The sequence below is a fragment of the Hemibagrus wyckioides genome, linkage group LG29, assembly GCF_019097595.1.
Source record: "Hemibagrus wyckioides isolate EC202008001 linkage group LG29, SWU_Hwy_1.0, whole genome shotgun sequence".
Taxonomy (NCBI): Eukaryota; Metazoa; Chordata; class Actinopteri; order Siluriformes; family Bagridae; genus Hemibagrus; species Hemibagrus wyckioides.
In genome coordinates this window covers 5368271-5383325 of record NC_080738.1, presented here as the reverse complement: position 1 = coordinate 5383325, position 15055 = coordinate 5368271, and the positions used below count along the sequence as shown (strand labels likewise).

The 15055-nt window shown below is 39.2% G+C and overlaps 1 protein-coding gene across 4 annotated transcripts in view; it reads right to left on the bottom strand.

Moving 5' to 3' along the window:
* glrba (glycine receptor, beta a) overlaps positions 1-15055 on the bottom strand; it is a 48640-nt gene that overhangs the window by 24802 nt on the left and 8783 nt on the right. The window contains exons 1-3 of one of the 4 annotated variants that reach the window (XM_058385060.1): positions 13255-13500; positions 10620-10751; positions 7366-7472 (exon numbers count right to left, since the gene is read on the bottom strand). In XM_058385060.1, the coding sequence (XP_058241043.1) occupies positions 7366-7472; positions 10620-10741 (229 nt within the window). In that variant the 5' untranslated portion in view covers positions 10742-10751; positions 13255-13500. Of the gene's footprint in view, positions 1-7365; positions 7473-10619; positions 10752-13254; positions 13501-15055 lie in introns of those variants that run through there. The other 3 variants (XM_058385058.1, XM_058385061.1, XM_058385062.1) reach the window with 3 other exon arrangements.

Sequence of the window (15055 nt, the reverse complement as noted above, 5' to 3'; positions counted from 1 at the left end):
AAATAGTAATGTGAAATTGGTGTAAAAAATTATTTGCCCTTGGATGACATTTTGACATGTATAGCTAAAAAAACAAAGGTATCTTCTTGCCTGATTTAGGAGTGCAGATGCCTGCTGCTGATTATCTCCAGATTCTGGATTATGACTTTTTTCATCCATTACCCATTTTTTTACCTGAAACCAAAAATTCAGCCTAAAATTAGACCATGATAAGTGGCTAGAAAGCATAAATGTGTGCAAAATATTTTCCTAAACAAAGATGCTACAAAAAAATGATGACAAAGCAACTGTCTTCTGTGGATTTGGTGTATACGTATTTTTAGGCAAATACACTCCAATTAAATAAGACATTTTAAGAAAAACATGTAACATTTTTAGAGTACACATATTGTGGGGACATTGTGTAACGTTTCATGTCTAAACACAATGTGGGGACCCAGTGGGGGATGGGCACTACTTCATCTGCTAGCTGAAATCAGTGCTTTTTAAACACTGGTAGAGTCCATTGTAGATTGTGGGGACTTGACGGTTACTGTATAAAAAAATGCATTAAAATGGCAGTTTCATACCTCTGTACTGAAAGCTGACTTATTCTCGGAATGCTGGGTGTAAAGGGGATCATCTCCAGAGGTGCTGGCTGATTCCACATGACCAGTGTCCACTTCTGTTCCACTGTTTGTCACCTGAAACAAACATAACCATCATTAATTAGCCAAAAATTAAAGAACCATCGGCAAACTAGTACTAATACGAACAGGGTAAAGTTGTATACGTATTTTTAGTCAAATACACTGCAATTAAAGAAGACATTTTAAGAAAAACATCTAACATTTTTAGAGTACACATATTGTGGGGACATTGTGTAACGTTTCATGTATAAACACAATGTGGGGACCCAGTGGGGGATGGGCACTACTTCATCTGCTAGCTGAAATCAGTGCTTTTTAAACACTGGTAGAGTCCATTGTAGATTGTGGGGACTTGACGGTTACTGTATAAAAAAATGCATTAAAATGGCAGTTTCATACCTCTGTACTGAAAGCTGACTTATTCTCGGAATGCTGGGTGTAAAGGGGATCATCTCCAGAGGTGCTGGCTGATTCCACATGACCAGTGTCCACTTCTGTTCCACTGTTTGCCACCTGAAACAAACATAACCATCATTAATTAGCCAAAAATTAAAGAACCATCGGCAAACTAGTACTAATACGAACAGGGTAAAGTTGTATACGTATTTTTAGTCAAATACACTGCAATTAAAGAAGACATTTTAAGAAAAACATCTAACATTTTTAGAGTACACATATTGTGGGGACATTGTGTAACGTTTCATGTATAAACACAATGTGGGGACCCAGTGGGGGATGGGCACTACTTCATCTGCTAGCTGAAATCAGTGCTTTTTAAACACTGGTAGAGTCCATTGTAGATTGTGGGGACTTGACGGTTACCGTATAAAAAAATGCATTAAAATGGCAGTTTCATACCTCTGTACTGAAAGCTGACTTATTCTCGGAATGCTGGGTGTAAAGGGGATCATCTCCAGAGGTGCTGGCTGATTCCACATGACCAGTGTCCACTTCTGTTCCACTGTTTGTCACCTGAAACAAACATAACCATCATTAATTAGCCAAAAATTAAAGAACTATCGGCAAACTAGTACTAATACAAACAGGGTAAAGTTGTAAATAAACATTTTTAGTCAAATACACTCCAATTAAATAAGACATTTTAAGAAAAACATCTAACATTTTTAGAGTACACATATTGTGGGGACATTGTGTAACGTTTCATGTCTAAACACAATGTGGGGACCCAGTGGGGGATGGGCACTACTTCATCTGCTAGCTGAAATCAGTGCTTTTTAAACACTGGTAGAGTCCATTGTAGATTGTGGGGACTTGACGGTTACTGTATAAAAAAATGCATTAAAATGGCAGTTTCATACCTCTGTACTGAAAGCTGACTTATTCTCGGAATGCTGGGTGTAAAGGGGATCATCTCCAGAGGTGCTGGCTGATTCCACATGACCAGTGTCCACTTCTGTTCCACTGTTTGCCACCTGAAACAAACATAACCATCATTAATTAGCCAAAAATTAAAGAACCATCGGCAAACTAGTACTAATACGAACAGGGTAAAGTTGTATACGTATTTTTAGTCAAATACACTGCAATTAAAGAAGACATTTTAAGAAAAACATCTAACATTTTTAGAGTACACATATTGTGGGGACATTGTGTAACGTTTCATGTATAAACACAATGTGGGGACCCAGTGGGGGATGGGCACTACTTCATCTGCTAGCTGAAATCAGTGCTTTTTAAACACTGGTAGAGTCCATTGTAGATTGTGGGGACTTGACGGTTACTGTATAAAAAAATGCATTAAAATGGCAGTTTCATACCTCTGTACTGAAAGCTGACTTATTCTCGGAATGCTGGGTGTAAAGGGGATCATCTCCAGAGGTGCTGGCTGATTCCACATGACCAGTGTCCACTTCTGTTCCACTGTTTGTCACCTGAAACAAACATAACCATCATTAATTAGCCAAAAATTAAAGAACTATCGGCAAACTAGTACTAATACGAACAGGGTAAAGTTGTATACGTATTTTTAGTCAAATACACTGCAATTAAAGAAGACATTTTAAGAAAAACATCTAACATTTTTAGAGTACACATATTGTGGGGACATTGTGTAACGTTTCATGTATAAACACAATGTGGGGACCCAGTGGGGGATGGGCACTACTTCATCTGCTAGCTGAAATCAGTGCTTTTTAAACACTGGTAGAGTCCATTGTAGATTGTGGGGACTTGACGGTTACCGTATAAAAAAATGCATTAAAATGGCAGTTTCATACCTCTGTACTGAAAGCTGACTTATTCTCGGAATGCTGGGTGTAAAGGGGATCATCTCCAGAGGTGCTGGCTGATTCCACATGACCAGTGTCCACTTCTGTTCCACTGTTTGTCACCTGAAACAAACATAACCATCATTAATTAGCCAAAAATTAAAGAACTATCGGCAAACTAGTACTAATACAAACAGGGTAAAGTTGTAAATAAACATTTTTAGTCAAATACACTCCAATTAAAGAAGACATTTTAAGAAAAACATCTAACATTTTTAGAGTACACATATTGTGGGGACATTGTGTAACGTTTCATGTCTAAACACAATGTGGGGACCCAGTGGGGGATGGGCACTACTTCATCTGCTAGCTGAAATCAGTGCTTTTTAAACACTGGTAGAGTCCATTGTAGATTGTGGGGACTTGACGGTTACTGTATAAAAAAATGCATTAAAATGGCAGTTTCATACCTCTGTACTGAAAGCTGACTTATTCTCGGAATGCTGGGTGTAAAGGGGATCATCTCCAGAGGTGCTGGCTGATTCCACATGACCAGTGTCCACTTCTGTTCCACTGTTTGCCACCTGAAACAAACATAACCATCATTAATTAGCCAAAAATTAAAGAACCATCGGCAAACTAGTACTAATACGAACAGGGTAAAGTTGTATACGTATTTTTAGTCAAATACACTGCAATTAAAGAAGACATTTTAAGAAAAACATCTAACATTTTTAGAGTACACATATTGTGGGGACATTGTGTAACGTTTCATGTATAAACACAATGTGGGGACCCAGTGGGGGATGGGCACTACTTCATCTGCTAGCTGAAATCAGTGCTTTTTAAACACTGGTAGAGTCCATTGTAGATTGTGGGGACTTGACGGTTACTGTATAAAAAAATGCATTAAAATGGCAGTTTCATACCTCTGTACTGAAAGCTGACTTATTCTCGGAATGCTGGGTGTAAAGGGGATCATCTCCAGAGGTGCTGGCTGATTCCACATGACCAGTGTCCACTTCTGTTCCACTGTTTGCCACCTGAAACAAACATAACCATCATTAATTAGCCAAAAATTAAAGAACCATCGGCAAACTAGTACTAATACGAACAGGGTAAAGTTGTATACGTATTTTTAGTCAAATACACTGCAATTAAAGAAGACATTTTAAGAAAAACATCTAACATTTTTAGAGTACACATATTGTGGGGACATTGTGTAACGTTTCATGTATAAACACAATGTGGGGACCCAGTGGGGGATGGGCACTACTTCATCTGCTAGCTGAAATCAGTGCTTTTTAAACACTGGTAGAGTCCATTGTAGATTGTGGGGACTTGACAGTACATGTACACAGTACAGTGACATAAAAGCTATTACCAAGCCCATAATTTATGCATGGTGATATACTAATACTACGCTGAACAGCATGAAATAGTATATGTATTTGTCACTGACAGTACAAGATAAATCTCATTATGGAACCAACATAAAATCATATTAACAGTTTATTCTTTTCCCAGTGTTCAATATCCAATATGAAAATGCTATATAAATACATTCACTATTTCTCATCCAATTATCTACCATTGCTACAAAAAGTAACATTCTTACCTCAATCCTCCAAGCATAATCTCCATCTCCGTAATTATACGTAACCTCCTCTCCAGGTAGTATGTCTCTTAAAGCAAAAAGGCACAAATGAGGCTTTCCTTCCACAATGATTCTTTTCATTTTGCAGTTGGGGTTAATGTGGTCATCATTAACCAGCCTTCCAAGTGTGCCATCATCCCTTGCAGCATCAATACTGAATTTGAACAAACAGGAGACAGTCATTTAACACAACTATACAACTACTTTAATTGTGTAGTAAAAATATAATAAAATTGAAAAACCAAAAAAATCTTATAATAATAATAATTATTATTATTCTTTTTATTATTATTACTAGTAGAACTATTATAGTAACATTTTGCTTCCTTTTTCCTCTATTAAGTAAAAACAATTCTTCTAAACTGTGCTTATGTGACTGCAGGCAGACATAATCACGCATATACTGTATAGGAACATTTTATTGAAAAGAAACTAAGCAAAAAATGACTGTAAAATACAGTATTCAGGTCCTGTGTAAAACAGATTAGGATCTGTGTAAGGAATAGCACCTGAAAATTGAAAACAACTCGATATAAAAGGTAATGTGAGCCTAATCCAGGTGCGTGTCTGTACTTTTAATGTTAGTGATGCGCAGCTCAACAAAACCAGGCAGCAGTTCAAAGTTAATAGAAAATCTTGGGGAAAAAACAATAATCATGTATTACCAGTAAATGTTTTAAAAACGAGGTGAAGACTAAACTTCGAGCGGTCTTTTAAACATGGTGTTTGCACATAAAATATATGATGTAAACATTAACGAGTCACAGTACTAAACTCTTTTAGTTCTATCCAACACCAGTTTATTGAACATATTTCTTTTCAGACTGTCTCTATCTCTTTGTGCAGTGTGGCAAGTGAAAACTTTTCTCAAGGCATTTAAAAATCTGCACCTCAAACCCATATACAATAACAGAACGAATAGGAAACATATGTGTACTTACGTCCAGAATTTTCCATGCCACTTGAAGTCAAACATGAATCCTTTTAGCTTGTTGTGGTAAATTTGTTGTCTTCTTTGACTTTCCTCAGAACTGATCAGGTCTCCTCTATATTCCAGCACGAACTCTCCTTTAGTGAAGGCCACTAAAGTAAACACTCCTCTGCCTTAAGAATGAGAAAGCGTGCGAACTAACCTGACTATTTTAACACGGATAAATTCGAAATGCATTAATCTGGTTTGCTCACCTTTCACTGAATTAATGTAATTTACATCAAGACCTGCTTTATCACAACAGGTGGTGATGTGAAAAATAGCATCATTTGTTGGGCTTTTCCTCCGACGCATTTTCAGAACACTTTTTTAACCTTTATTAAAGGTATCTGGACTTCACCAATTCTGTAGGAATCTCTATGAAACATACATTGAATTTTCATAAACAATCTAGCATTAGCAAAATAAATGGACTTATATGGGGACAGAGGGCATTTAACTAGTAGCTTAATAACATTAGCTATACTGGGAACATAACTTAATACAATAAATTAAAAATATATTACTGTAATTATACTGTAACAGTTTATTTAAAGTATTTTAGTGATATTAGATTTTAATTTAATTTAATCTCATGGAAAATATTACCTTACAAACTTTGGATGCTGTGCTATTTAACAAGCTAAACCTGTGACAACAAAAGACCCGCCTCAAAAACAAAAGACTTCCTCATTGGTTCAGAGGGCTAGTGATTGAGCTGAACTCCCATTGGTCAAAACAGATAGCAACCAATCAGCGCTCTGTGGCTGGGGCGGGGTTTACTTCTGGCTCAACCAATCAGAGCTCAGCATTGCTGTATACGTCATCAAGTGTGCAAGCTCGGTTGTTTTTACAGTCTGGGGCCATAGAGGGAGTGTACACACTCTGAGCAAATCCAGCTGATACACTCGCACACTTTTTGCGGGTAAATGTCAATGATGGGGACTAACGAGATTTTTGGTGGGGTGGCTTATATCGATGAGATAAACATGTTGCCACGCTTAATATTGTGGGGACTCGATTTTAGGTCCCCACATTCACACAGGTCCCCACCTTATTGGTGTGTATTCAGGTTAATGTCCCCACATTATAAGGTTTGCAAACACACACACGCACACACACGCACACACACGCACACACACACGCACACACACGCACACACACGCACGCACACACACGCACACGCGCGCACGCACACACACGCACACACACACACACACGCACACACACACGCACACACACACGCACACACACACGCACACACACACGCACACGCACGCACACACACACACGCACACACACGCGCACACACACACACACACACGCACACACACACGCACACACACACACGCACACACACACAGTCTGCATTTCTAGAATTCATACCAATACACATCATGTGTGAATAAGGCCTAACGTTTCTCACAGTTATTTTTTCAGATAGATTCAGATATAATTGTGTGTGTGTGTGTGTTGAATATTTCAGCTGAAACCTGTCCATATATTTGACCTTTATAAAGAATGTTCTCATGCTTGCATGACTGTGGATATGAACAGCACGAGTCTCGCTGATCTTCCACGCTCCTGGACAACATTGGAATTCTACCAGCTGCTTTGTGCCACTCCAGAGCTTCCAATTATCCTGCGCACTGTGAGCCTGGCTCTGTCCTAAACCCAAATTACAGCCCTAATGAGCTCATCTATAACTCTACTTTGGACTTGTCAGATCTGCATACCCACACAGAGCTCGGATTTCCTTTCCCGGCTGATCCGGATTTTCCCAGAAACGTAAATATCATTGTGCAGATCTCCCACTGAGACGTTATCATCGTAATTGATAATAATAATAATAATAATAATACAATGTTCTGATGGTGGTACCTTTGAAGTTGGGGCGGATTCGGGAGTCGTACGTCACTAGCAGACGGTTGAGGATGTTGCTGGTTGAATTGGCAGGAACTCGATCAAGGTCTTCGGCTGACAGTTGACTGTAATCACCAAACAGAACGTTACACTCCGCACACACACACACACACACACACTAGATTTCTCTATAAACAGTGCTGCTAATTAACTTGTAATTTATTTCTTTTTATACATATTTAGCTATTTTTATACTTTTATAACCCTCCGGGTCCTATTCGCCACCACTCCAAGCGGGACTTGAACCCGGGTCTTCAGCATGGGAGGTATATAAAAAAAACTCATATATTTTCTCTTCATATAAATTCTTTATATTCCTGATTTTTTGCAGTTCGTTAAGTTACTAAGAGAATCAAGTGAAAACACAACCACTGAGACTCCTGTTAACGAATACACTGATCAGCCATAACATTATGACCAGTGACCGGTGAAGTGAATTAGACTGATGACCTCCTCATCATGGCACCTGTTAGTGGGTGGGATATATTAGGCAGCAAGTTTTTCCTCAAAGTTGATGTTAGAAGCAGGAAAAATGGACAAGTGGTGGTTCACCAACCGTTCACCAACTGTTCACCAACAGTGGTGAACCGGAGACAGTGTCATGGGCGGCCACACGTGGGGAGCGAAGGCTGGCCTGTGTGGTCCGATCCAACAGACGAGCTACTGTTGCTCAAATTGCTGAAGAAGTTAATGCTGGTTCTGATAGAAAGGGGTCAGAATACACAGTGCAGGACCGGAGCACCAACACAATATTAGGCAGGTGGTCATAATGTTATGCCTGGTCAGTGTAGATTACTGTTTATACTGTATGTTTACTTTATATTTGGTTTCATTTATCAGACTGGTTTAGTAGTTCTCCCGTCCTCTCACCTCTCCTGTCCAGGTTTGATTAATGAAACCGGTCTGTTCTCTCTTCCAAAACAAATTACCATATGTTCTGGGCAACAAAAGTGAAGACATCTGCTTTTAAATCCAATCCAATTTCACCCAATTCATTCCAATCCAAGTTTCCTTTTTCTAGGGTTCCTCTTATCACACCTAAGCTTCCGATCCAGGATGTTTAATCGCTTGCTTTATAATTATATTATAGTCCAAGTTAATACAGCGTTCAGGATCGGCATCGCTATGTAAATGTCAAGATATGCTGGGAAAGTGTAACTCAGGCACATCACATGACCCCGTCGATTCGTTTCCTTTGATTTCTTATAAATGTATTATTTATATTTTCTGACTCGAAATGACACAAAATCAAACTCCAGTCACAAAACACACAAAAAGTACGCTGTGGTAGAAGCATTTCTGAACAAAATGGTTGACGATCCGGTAATCTAATGGATCTTTTGTAAACAGAATCGCTAAAGAACCTGTTCTTATCCTGGCTCCACCCCCATCATGTGATTGGCTTGTTACCTGATTGTGTGCACCTTTTCTGTCTTTGGTCCTTGATTTGTTTGTCTGTTTACTGAATTTTCAAGGCTGAAAACCTTCCATGGGAATTAACGGGAATATATGGGAATAATGGGAATATATGGGAATAATGGGAATATATGGGAATTAACAGGAATATATGGGAATAATGGGAATTAACAGGAATATATGGGAATTAACAGGAATATATGGGAATTGATGTGAATATATGGGAATAACGGAAATATATGAGAATTAACGGGAATATATGGGAATTAACTGTAATATATGGGAATAATGGGAATATATGGGAATTAACAGGAATATATGGGAATAATGGGAATATATGGGAATTAACAGGAATATATGGGAATGATGGGAATATATGGGAATTAACAGGAATATATGGGAATAATGGGAATTAACAGGAATATATGGGAATTAACGGGAACATATGGGAATTAATGTGAATATATGGGAATAACGGAAATATATGAGAATTAACGGGAATATATGGGTATTAATCGGAATATATGGGAATTAACGGGAACATATGGGTATTCATGAGAATAAACTGGGAATTTGCAAAATTGCTGCTCAGCCTATAACAGGGAACGTTTAGGTGAGATAATTAAAATAAAAAAACACTGTCTAAAAAAGACCACCACCACCCCCAATACACACAAAATCCCCCTTAGTCACTTAGGGTGACTATTTTTCCAGGCTCTGACTATCACAAGAATACAGAAGCCAATATTAAATTAATTAAAGTTCTACTTACAATTAAATCAAAGTCAAAAATCTCATTTATGCATTATTTTGCTTGCCATGTCAGCTTAAATTTCCAACTTGGAATATTTCCTAAATTCCCAAGACGAAGTTCCCATGGAAATTTTCCACCCCATTACATCCATAGTCCTCATATAATGTATTATCGCCTTGGTTACTTGTTTCCTCTCATGTTTTCTCCGTTAGCGTCCATAGAAATGCCGAAACATGGTATATACTGGTATATATGGTATATGGTATATATTTGTTTGTTTAATCCACACAGCTACAATGATTTTAACTCCAATTTTAAGTTAAAGGCAGATTTTAGAGTAATTGAATGTTTTGTTATCACCAAACCGACCGCAACATACTGTCTGAAACAACGCTGGCGTCGCAAAAACTCTACAGAGTATAATCTTATATATAAACAGATCAACTAAACCCAGATCAGCTCAGATTTCGTTACCAGCTGATGTCCTAAACAGGGAAAGTGATGTACACCAGACAGGCGTGAGGAAGTACATGGGTTAAGCAGCTTGTTAGTAGGACATCTTGTGAAAACTACATGAAATATCTGGTAATCTGGTGAGTGTGAGTTTGCTCAGGAAATCCACTGATCCTGGACGTGGAAATAGAAAATAAATATAGAGCACTGCGACAGGAAGTCGTCCTCTCTGACACAGCAGTAATTCTCCATGACTGACACACTCGCTCGGTTCAGTCCTGATATATTAGTGCATGGGTGCTTCTGAGCAACTTGTGTGTGTGTGTGTGTTCTGTTTATGTGGTTTCACATAGATAAGAAAACAACTTTTCAGGGGGAAAAGAAAGTGCAAGATGACATCATGATGCCACACTATACTATTATGCAAGTTAGCAAAAAAAGGGAGTATTAATGAAAAATAAGGAAATGAAATTGCTGTGTGTGTGTGTGTGTGTGTGTGTAAGAGACAGAGAGAGAGAGAGAGAGAGAGAGAGACAGAGAGAGAGAGAGAAAGAGAGAGAGATAGAGATAGACACGGAGAGAGACTCACGAAGGACAGACGACGTTTTTTTTGCCTTTCTTGCCTTTCTTGGGTTTGCCTCCTTCTTTTGCGGCGCCCTCAGTGGAGAACTGCACCAGCAGCAGCAGCAAAAACAACGACCTCAGATCCATGACTGAACACCTGCAGTTCACACACACATACACACACACACACTTAATAGCCTAAACACCAACGTTCACCTGTTTTCCTACAGACGGTTATTGATCTCAAGCCTGACAGCATCTCCGCATCATCTCCACACCCGGGCTGAATAAAAGACCTACAGCGTTAGATGTGTACCAGTGTTGTGTTAACCGTCCAGACTGCTCATTAATCAAGAAGCTCGTCATGTTTTTAATTATAAGCATCTCATCTCACAGGAATACACACACAGCCTGTGTAGAATTCATTCAAATGGTAAGGTTAACACCATCCAAAGTTCACTGAACTCATTAACACTGTGTATTAATCTAAGGTCAGTTCAATACTACTGTCTAAACATCAGCTGAATGTGTCCATTATTTTGTCCATTATTTTTATGATGTTAATTCTTTATTGTAAGTGCAACGCAGGAGAGCTACCTTAACACCACATGAGGTATTTAACCACACATGAGTTGATTCAACACTAATAATTCAAGGTATTCAACACCGTGGTAGATTAAGCCAAATGGGGAAGTGTTAATTCAAGCCTATAATCCTTCCAGGTTAACGCTAGGGTGTAAGGCTAGTGCAGTTAACGCTAGGGTGTAAGGCTAGTTCAGTTAACGCTAGGGTGTAAGGCTAGTTCAGTTAACACTAGGGTGTTTGTTCATTCCTATAGATGCTATTTCAGGTGTCTTAGTTGAAAACTGGGGGCAAGAGATACATTAACGGCTGAGGGTACAAACTCAACGCTAATTCAGCAACTGAACTCAACAACAAAACTACACTAAATGAACACGTCAGACGTAATTTGATGGGAATTCTACACTGTGGGTGTTAATTTAACACCACCAAAGCTCAACCAAGTCCAGCTGGTTGGCTCTGACAAGGTTAATTCAACACTAGATGTTAATTCATACAAATTTATTCCATACTGTGAAGGTCGTTTAAGTGTAATAAGGGTTTAGTCAACACTGAACGCCTAAATTTAATGCTAGAATTTATTTATAACACTAGAATGAACACTCAATGTTATTTTGGAGTAGTTTCCTGACTGTTGGTGTTTTAATGACTGAATTTAACGTTAGAATTTATTTATAACTCTACAATGTACCTCAGCATATAAATTAATGGCTGAATTTAACGTTAGAATTTATTTATAACTCTACAATGTACCTCAGCATATAAATTAATGGCTGAATTTAACGTTAGAATGTATTTATAACTCTACAATGTACCTCAGCATATAAATTAATGGCTGAATTTAACGTTAGAATGTATTTATAACTCTACAATGTACCTCAGCATATAAATTAATGGCTGAATTTAACGTTAGAATGTATTTATAACTCTACAATGTACCTCAGCATATAAATTAATGGCTGAATTTAACGTTAGAATGTATTTATAACTCTACAATGTACCTCAGCATATAAATTAATGGCTGAATTTAACGTTAGAATGTATTTATAACTCTACAATGTACCTCAGCATATAAATTAATGGCTGAATTTAACGTTAGAATGTATTTATAACTCTACAATGTACCTCAGCATATAAATTAATGGCTGAATTTAACGTTAGAATTTATTTATAACTCTACAATGTACCTCAGCATATGAATTGATGGCTGAATTTAACGTTAGAATTTATATAACTCTAAAATGTACCTCAGCATGAGGTTTTTCAGAGTTAATTCAACACCCAATTCTATTTTGCTGTACAGTTTCCTGACTGTTGGTGTTTTAATGGCTGAATTCAACACTAGATGTTCGTTCACTGAGGTAAAAATGTATTCATCACAGTGTTCATTCATCTGTGAATAAGCTTTTTAACAAGATTAAGTTTATTCAGCGCTGTAAAGCTCAGTTTGGATTGAAAACCGAGACAACAATTCACTCTAGGTGTTGATTAAATACGTGACTTTGTGCTGTGTAAGCAGAGACTTGGCCAGGAGCCCAACTCTCCTGAAGGATGGACGGACGCTTAACACCCGGTTTTGACTTGTGACAAGTTCAATTTTCCATCAACTTCTTGAAATATCGACTTTATGTGTGAAGGGATTCGTGAAATTGAGTGTTTATTGCGGTGAAGAGGTCATTATCGTACAAAAAGGACCGGTGTGGAAAATGATATCAAGTAGCCGTTAGCTTTGAGCTCCGCAGTGTGAGGTGAGCGCGAGCCAGAGAGATTACCGCGCGAATGTTCTTTGGCGCGTGCAGAGGTTGCGGGGGGGGAGAAGAAACTCACGCGCATAATAAATACACACACACACAAAATAATCACGCGAATTGAGTTAAGTTTGACTTGGGGAAGTTGCAGTGTCATGCGCTTTAAAACACACACACACACACTACTCTAAACGGGACTTGCCCTTGACAGTGAAACCGAAAAAGCCTCACAGGCTGCATCCCAAACCGCAGAGTACTAAATTAACAGGACGCTAAATCGGAGGTCGCGTGCACACGTCAGGAAAACATACTAAGCACTGGGATACTTACCGGCTTACTGTTTATTAGTCTGCGGTTTAGTGTGTGCCTGAATGCGGTTTGGGACGGAGCTCCGGTCTTACCTCATGAAGTCCGGCCGAGAGATTAATGTATATGTAGGTGTATAAATCCTCGCTCACTCACACACGCGCATCCGGTTATAACACCTTGTCGCTGTCATAGTCCATCTCTACTATCCCGTCTCAGTGCATGTGTTTGGTGTCTGATAGAGAGAGAGAGAGGCAGGCGCGCGCGCGCGTGTGTGTCCGGTGAAAGAAGACAGAAACGGGACGTATGGGATTCCGCGTGCACAGCAGTGTCGCGCGCACACTTTGATATACAGTACAGTGTCCCAGCCCGGCACGAGCGAGCGCCATTTTTTCCCGCGATTAAAAAATAAATAAGTAATTAAATAAATAATTACTGAAGCAAAAACAGGAGCTAATGAACGTAAAGTATTTAGGGCAACAAAACTAAATAAAGTACAGAACTGAAGTGTTTTAAATCACATATAATGTGGATGTTGAGCTATCAGAGTCCTCTAGGGAATATATATTTATGGAAGTTTATAGCAGGGTCTCTGTGAGGACACAATGTTCCTGTAATGAGAGGAATCCATTTTGAGATGACGAACTGAACTCAAAACAGACATCCCTCTTTGATAGATCGTGTCCAGGGTCAGAATTCTGCACTAATCAAATTAAAGATGCATCTAATTGTCCGGGACTTTTCCCCAACACTAGCCAGCCTCTGACTCTTGAATGCGTCACTATGAGAAGGACATGAATATGAACCAATCAGCATCAGGGTGCTCACTTACATCCCTTTGTGTCACCTTCATTCCTGGATATGTTTATCGTTTCACCATACACGGTTTCACGAGTTCTCATCGTCCACCACTAGCAGCATTTCATCCATGTGCACTTTTTCTAACGGCAAGCAAAGAGAGGAGAGGAGCAAGCAGGTGGGTTTTTATGCCATTCCCAGAAGTTACTCATATACACTGATCAGCTATAACATTATGACCACTGACAGGTGAAGTGAATGACACTGATGATCTCCTCATCATGGCACCTGTTAGTGGGTGGGATATATTAGGCAGCAAGTGAACATTTTGTTCTCAAAGTTGATGTGTTAGAAGCAGGAAAAATGGGCGAGCGTAAGGATTTGAGCGAGTTTGATGAAGGGCCAAATTGTGATGGCTAGACCACTGGATCAGAGCATCTCCAAAACTGCAGCTCTTGTGGGGTGTTCCCGGTCTGCAGTGGTCAGTATCTATCAAAAGTGGTCCAAGGAAGGAACAGTGGTGAACCGGTGACAGGGTCATGGGCGGTCAAGGTTCATTGATGCACGTGGGGAGCGAAGGCTGGCCCGTGTGGTCCGATCCAACAGATGAGCTACTGTTGCTCAAATTGCTGAAGAAGTTAATGCTGGTTCTGATAGAAAGGGGTCTGAATACACAGTGCAGGACAGTTTGTTGCATATAGGGCTGCATAGCCACAGGGCAGTCAGGGTGCCCATGCTGACCCCTGTGCATCATCGAAAGCACCAACAATGGGCTCGTGATCATCAGAACTGGAAACAAGTCCAATCCATGGAGGCCCTTATCGTGTAACTTACAGGACTTAAAGGATCTGCTGCTAACATCTTGGTGTCAGATTCCACAGCACACCTTCAGGGATCTAGTGGAGTCCATACCTCGACAGGTCAGGGCTGTTTTGGCAGCAAAATGTGGGACAAACACAATATTAGACAGGTGGTCATAATGTTATGGCTGATCTGTGTACTTTAATAAAGAATCAATACAATGAGG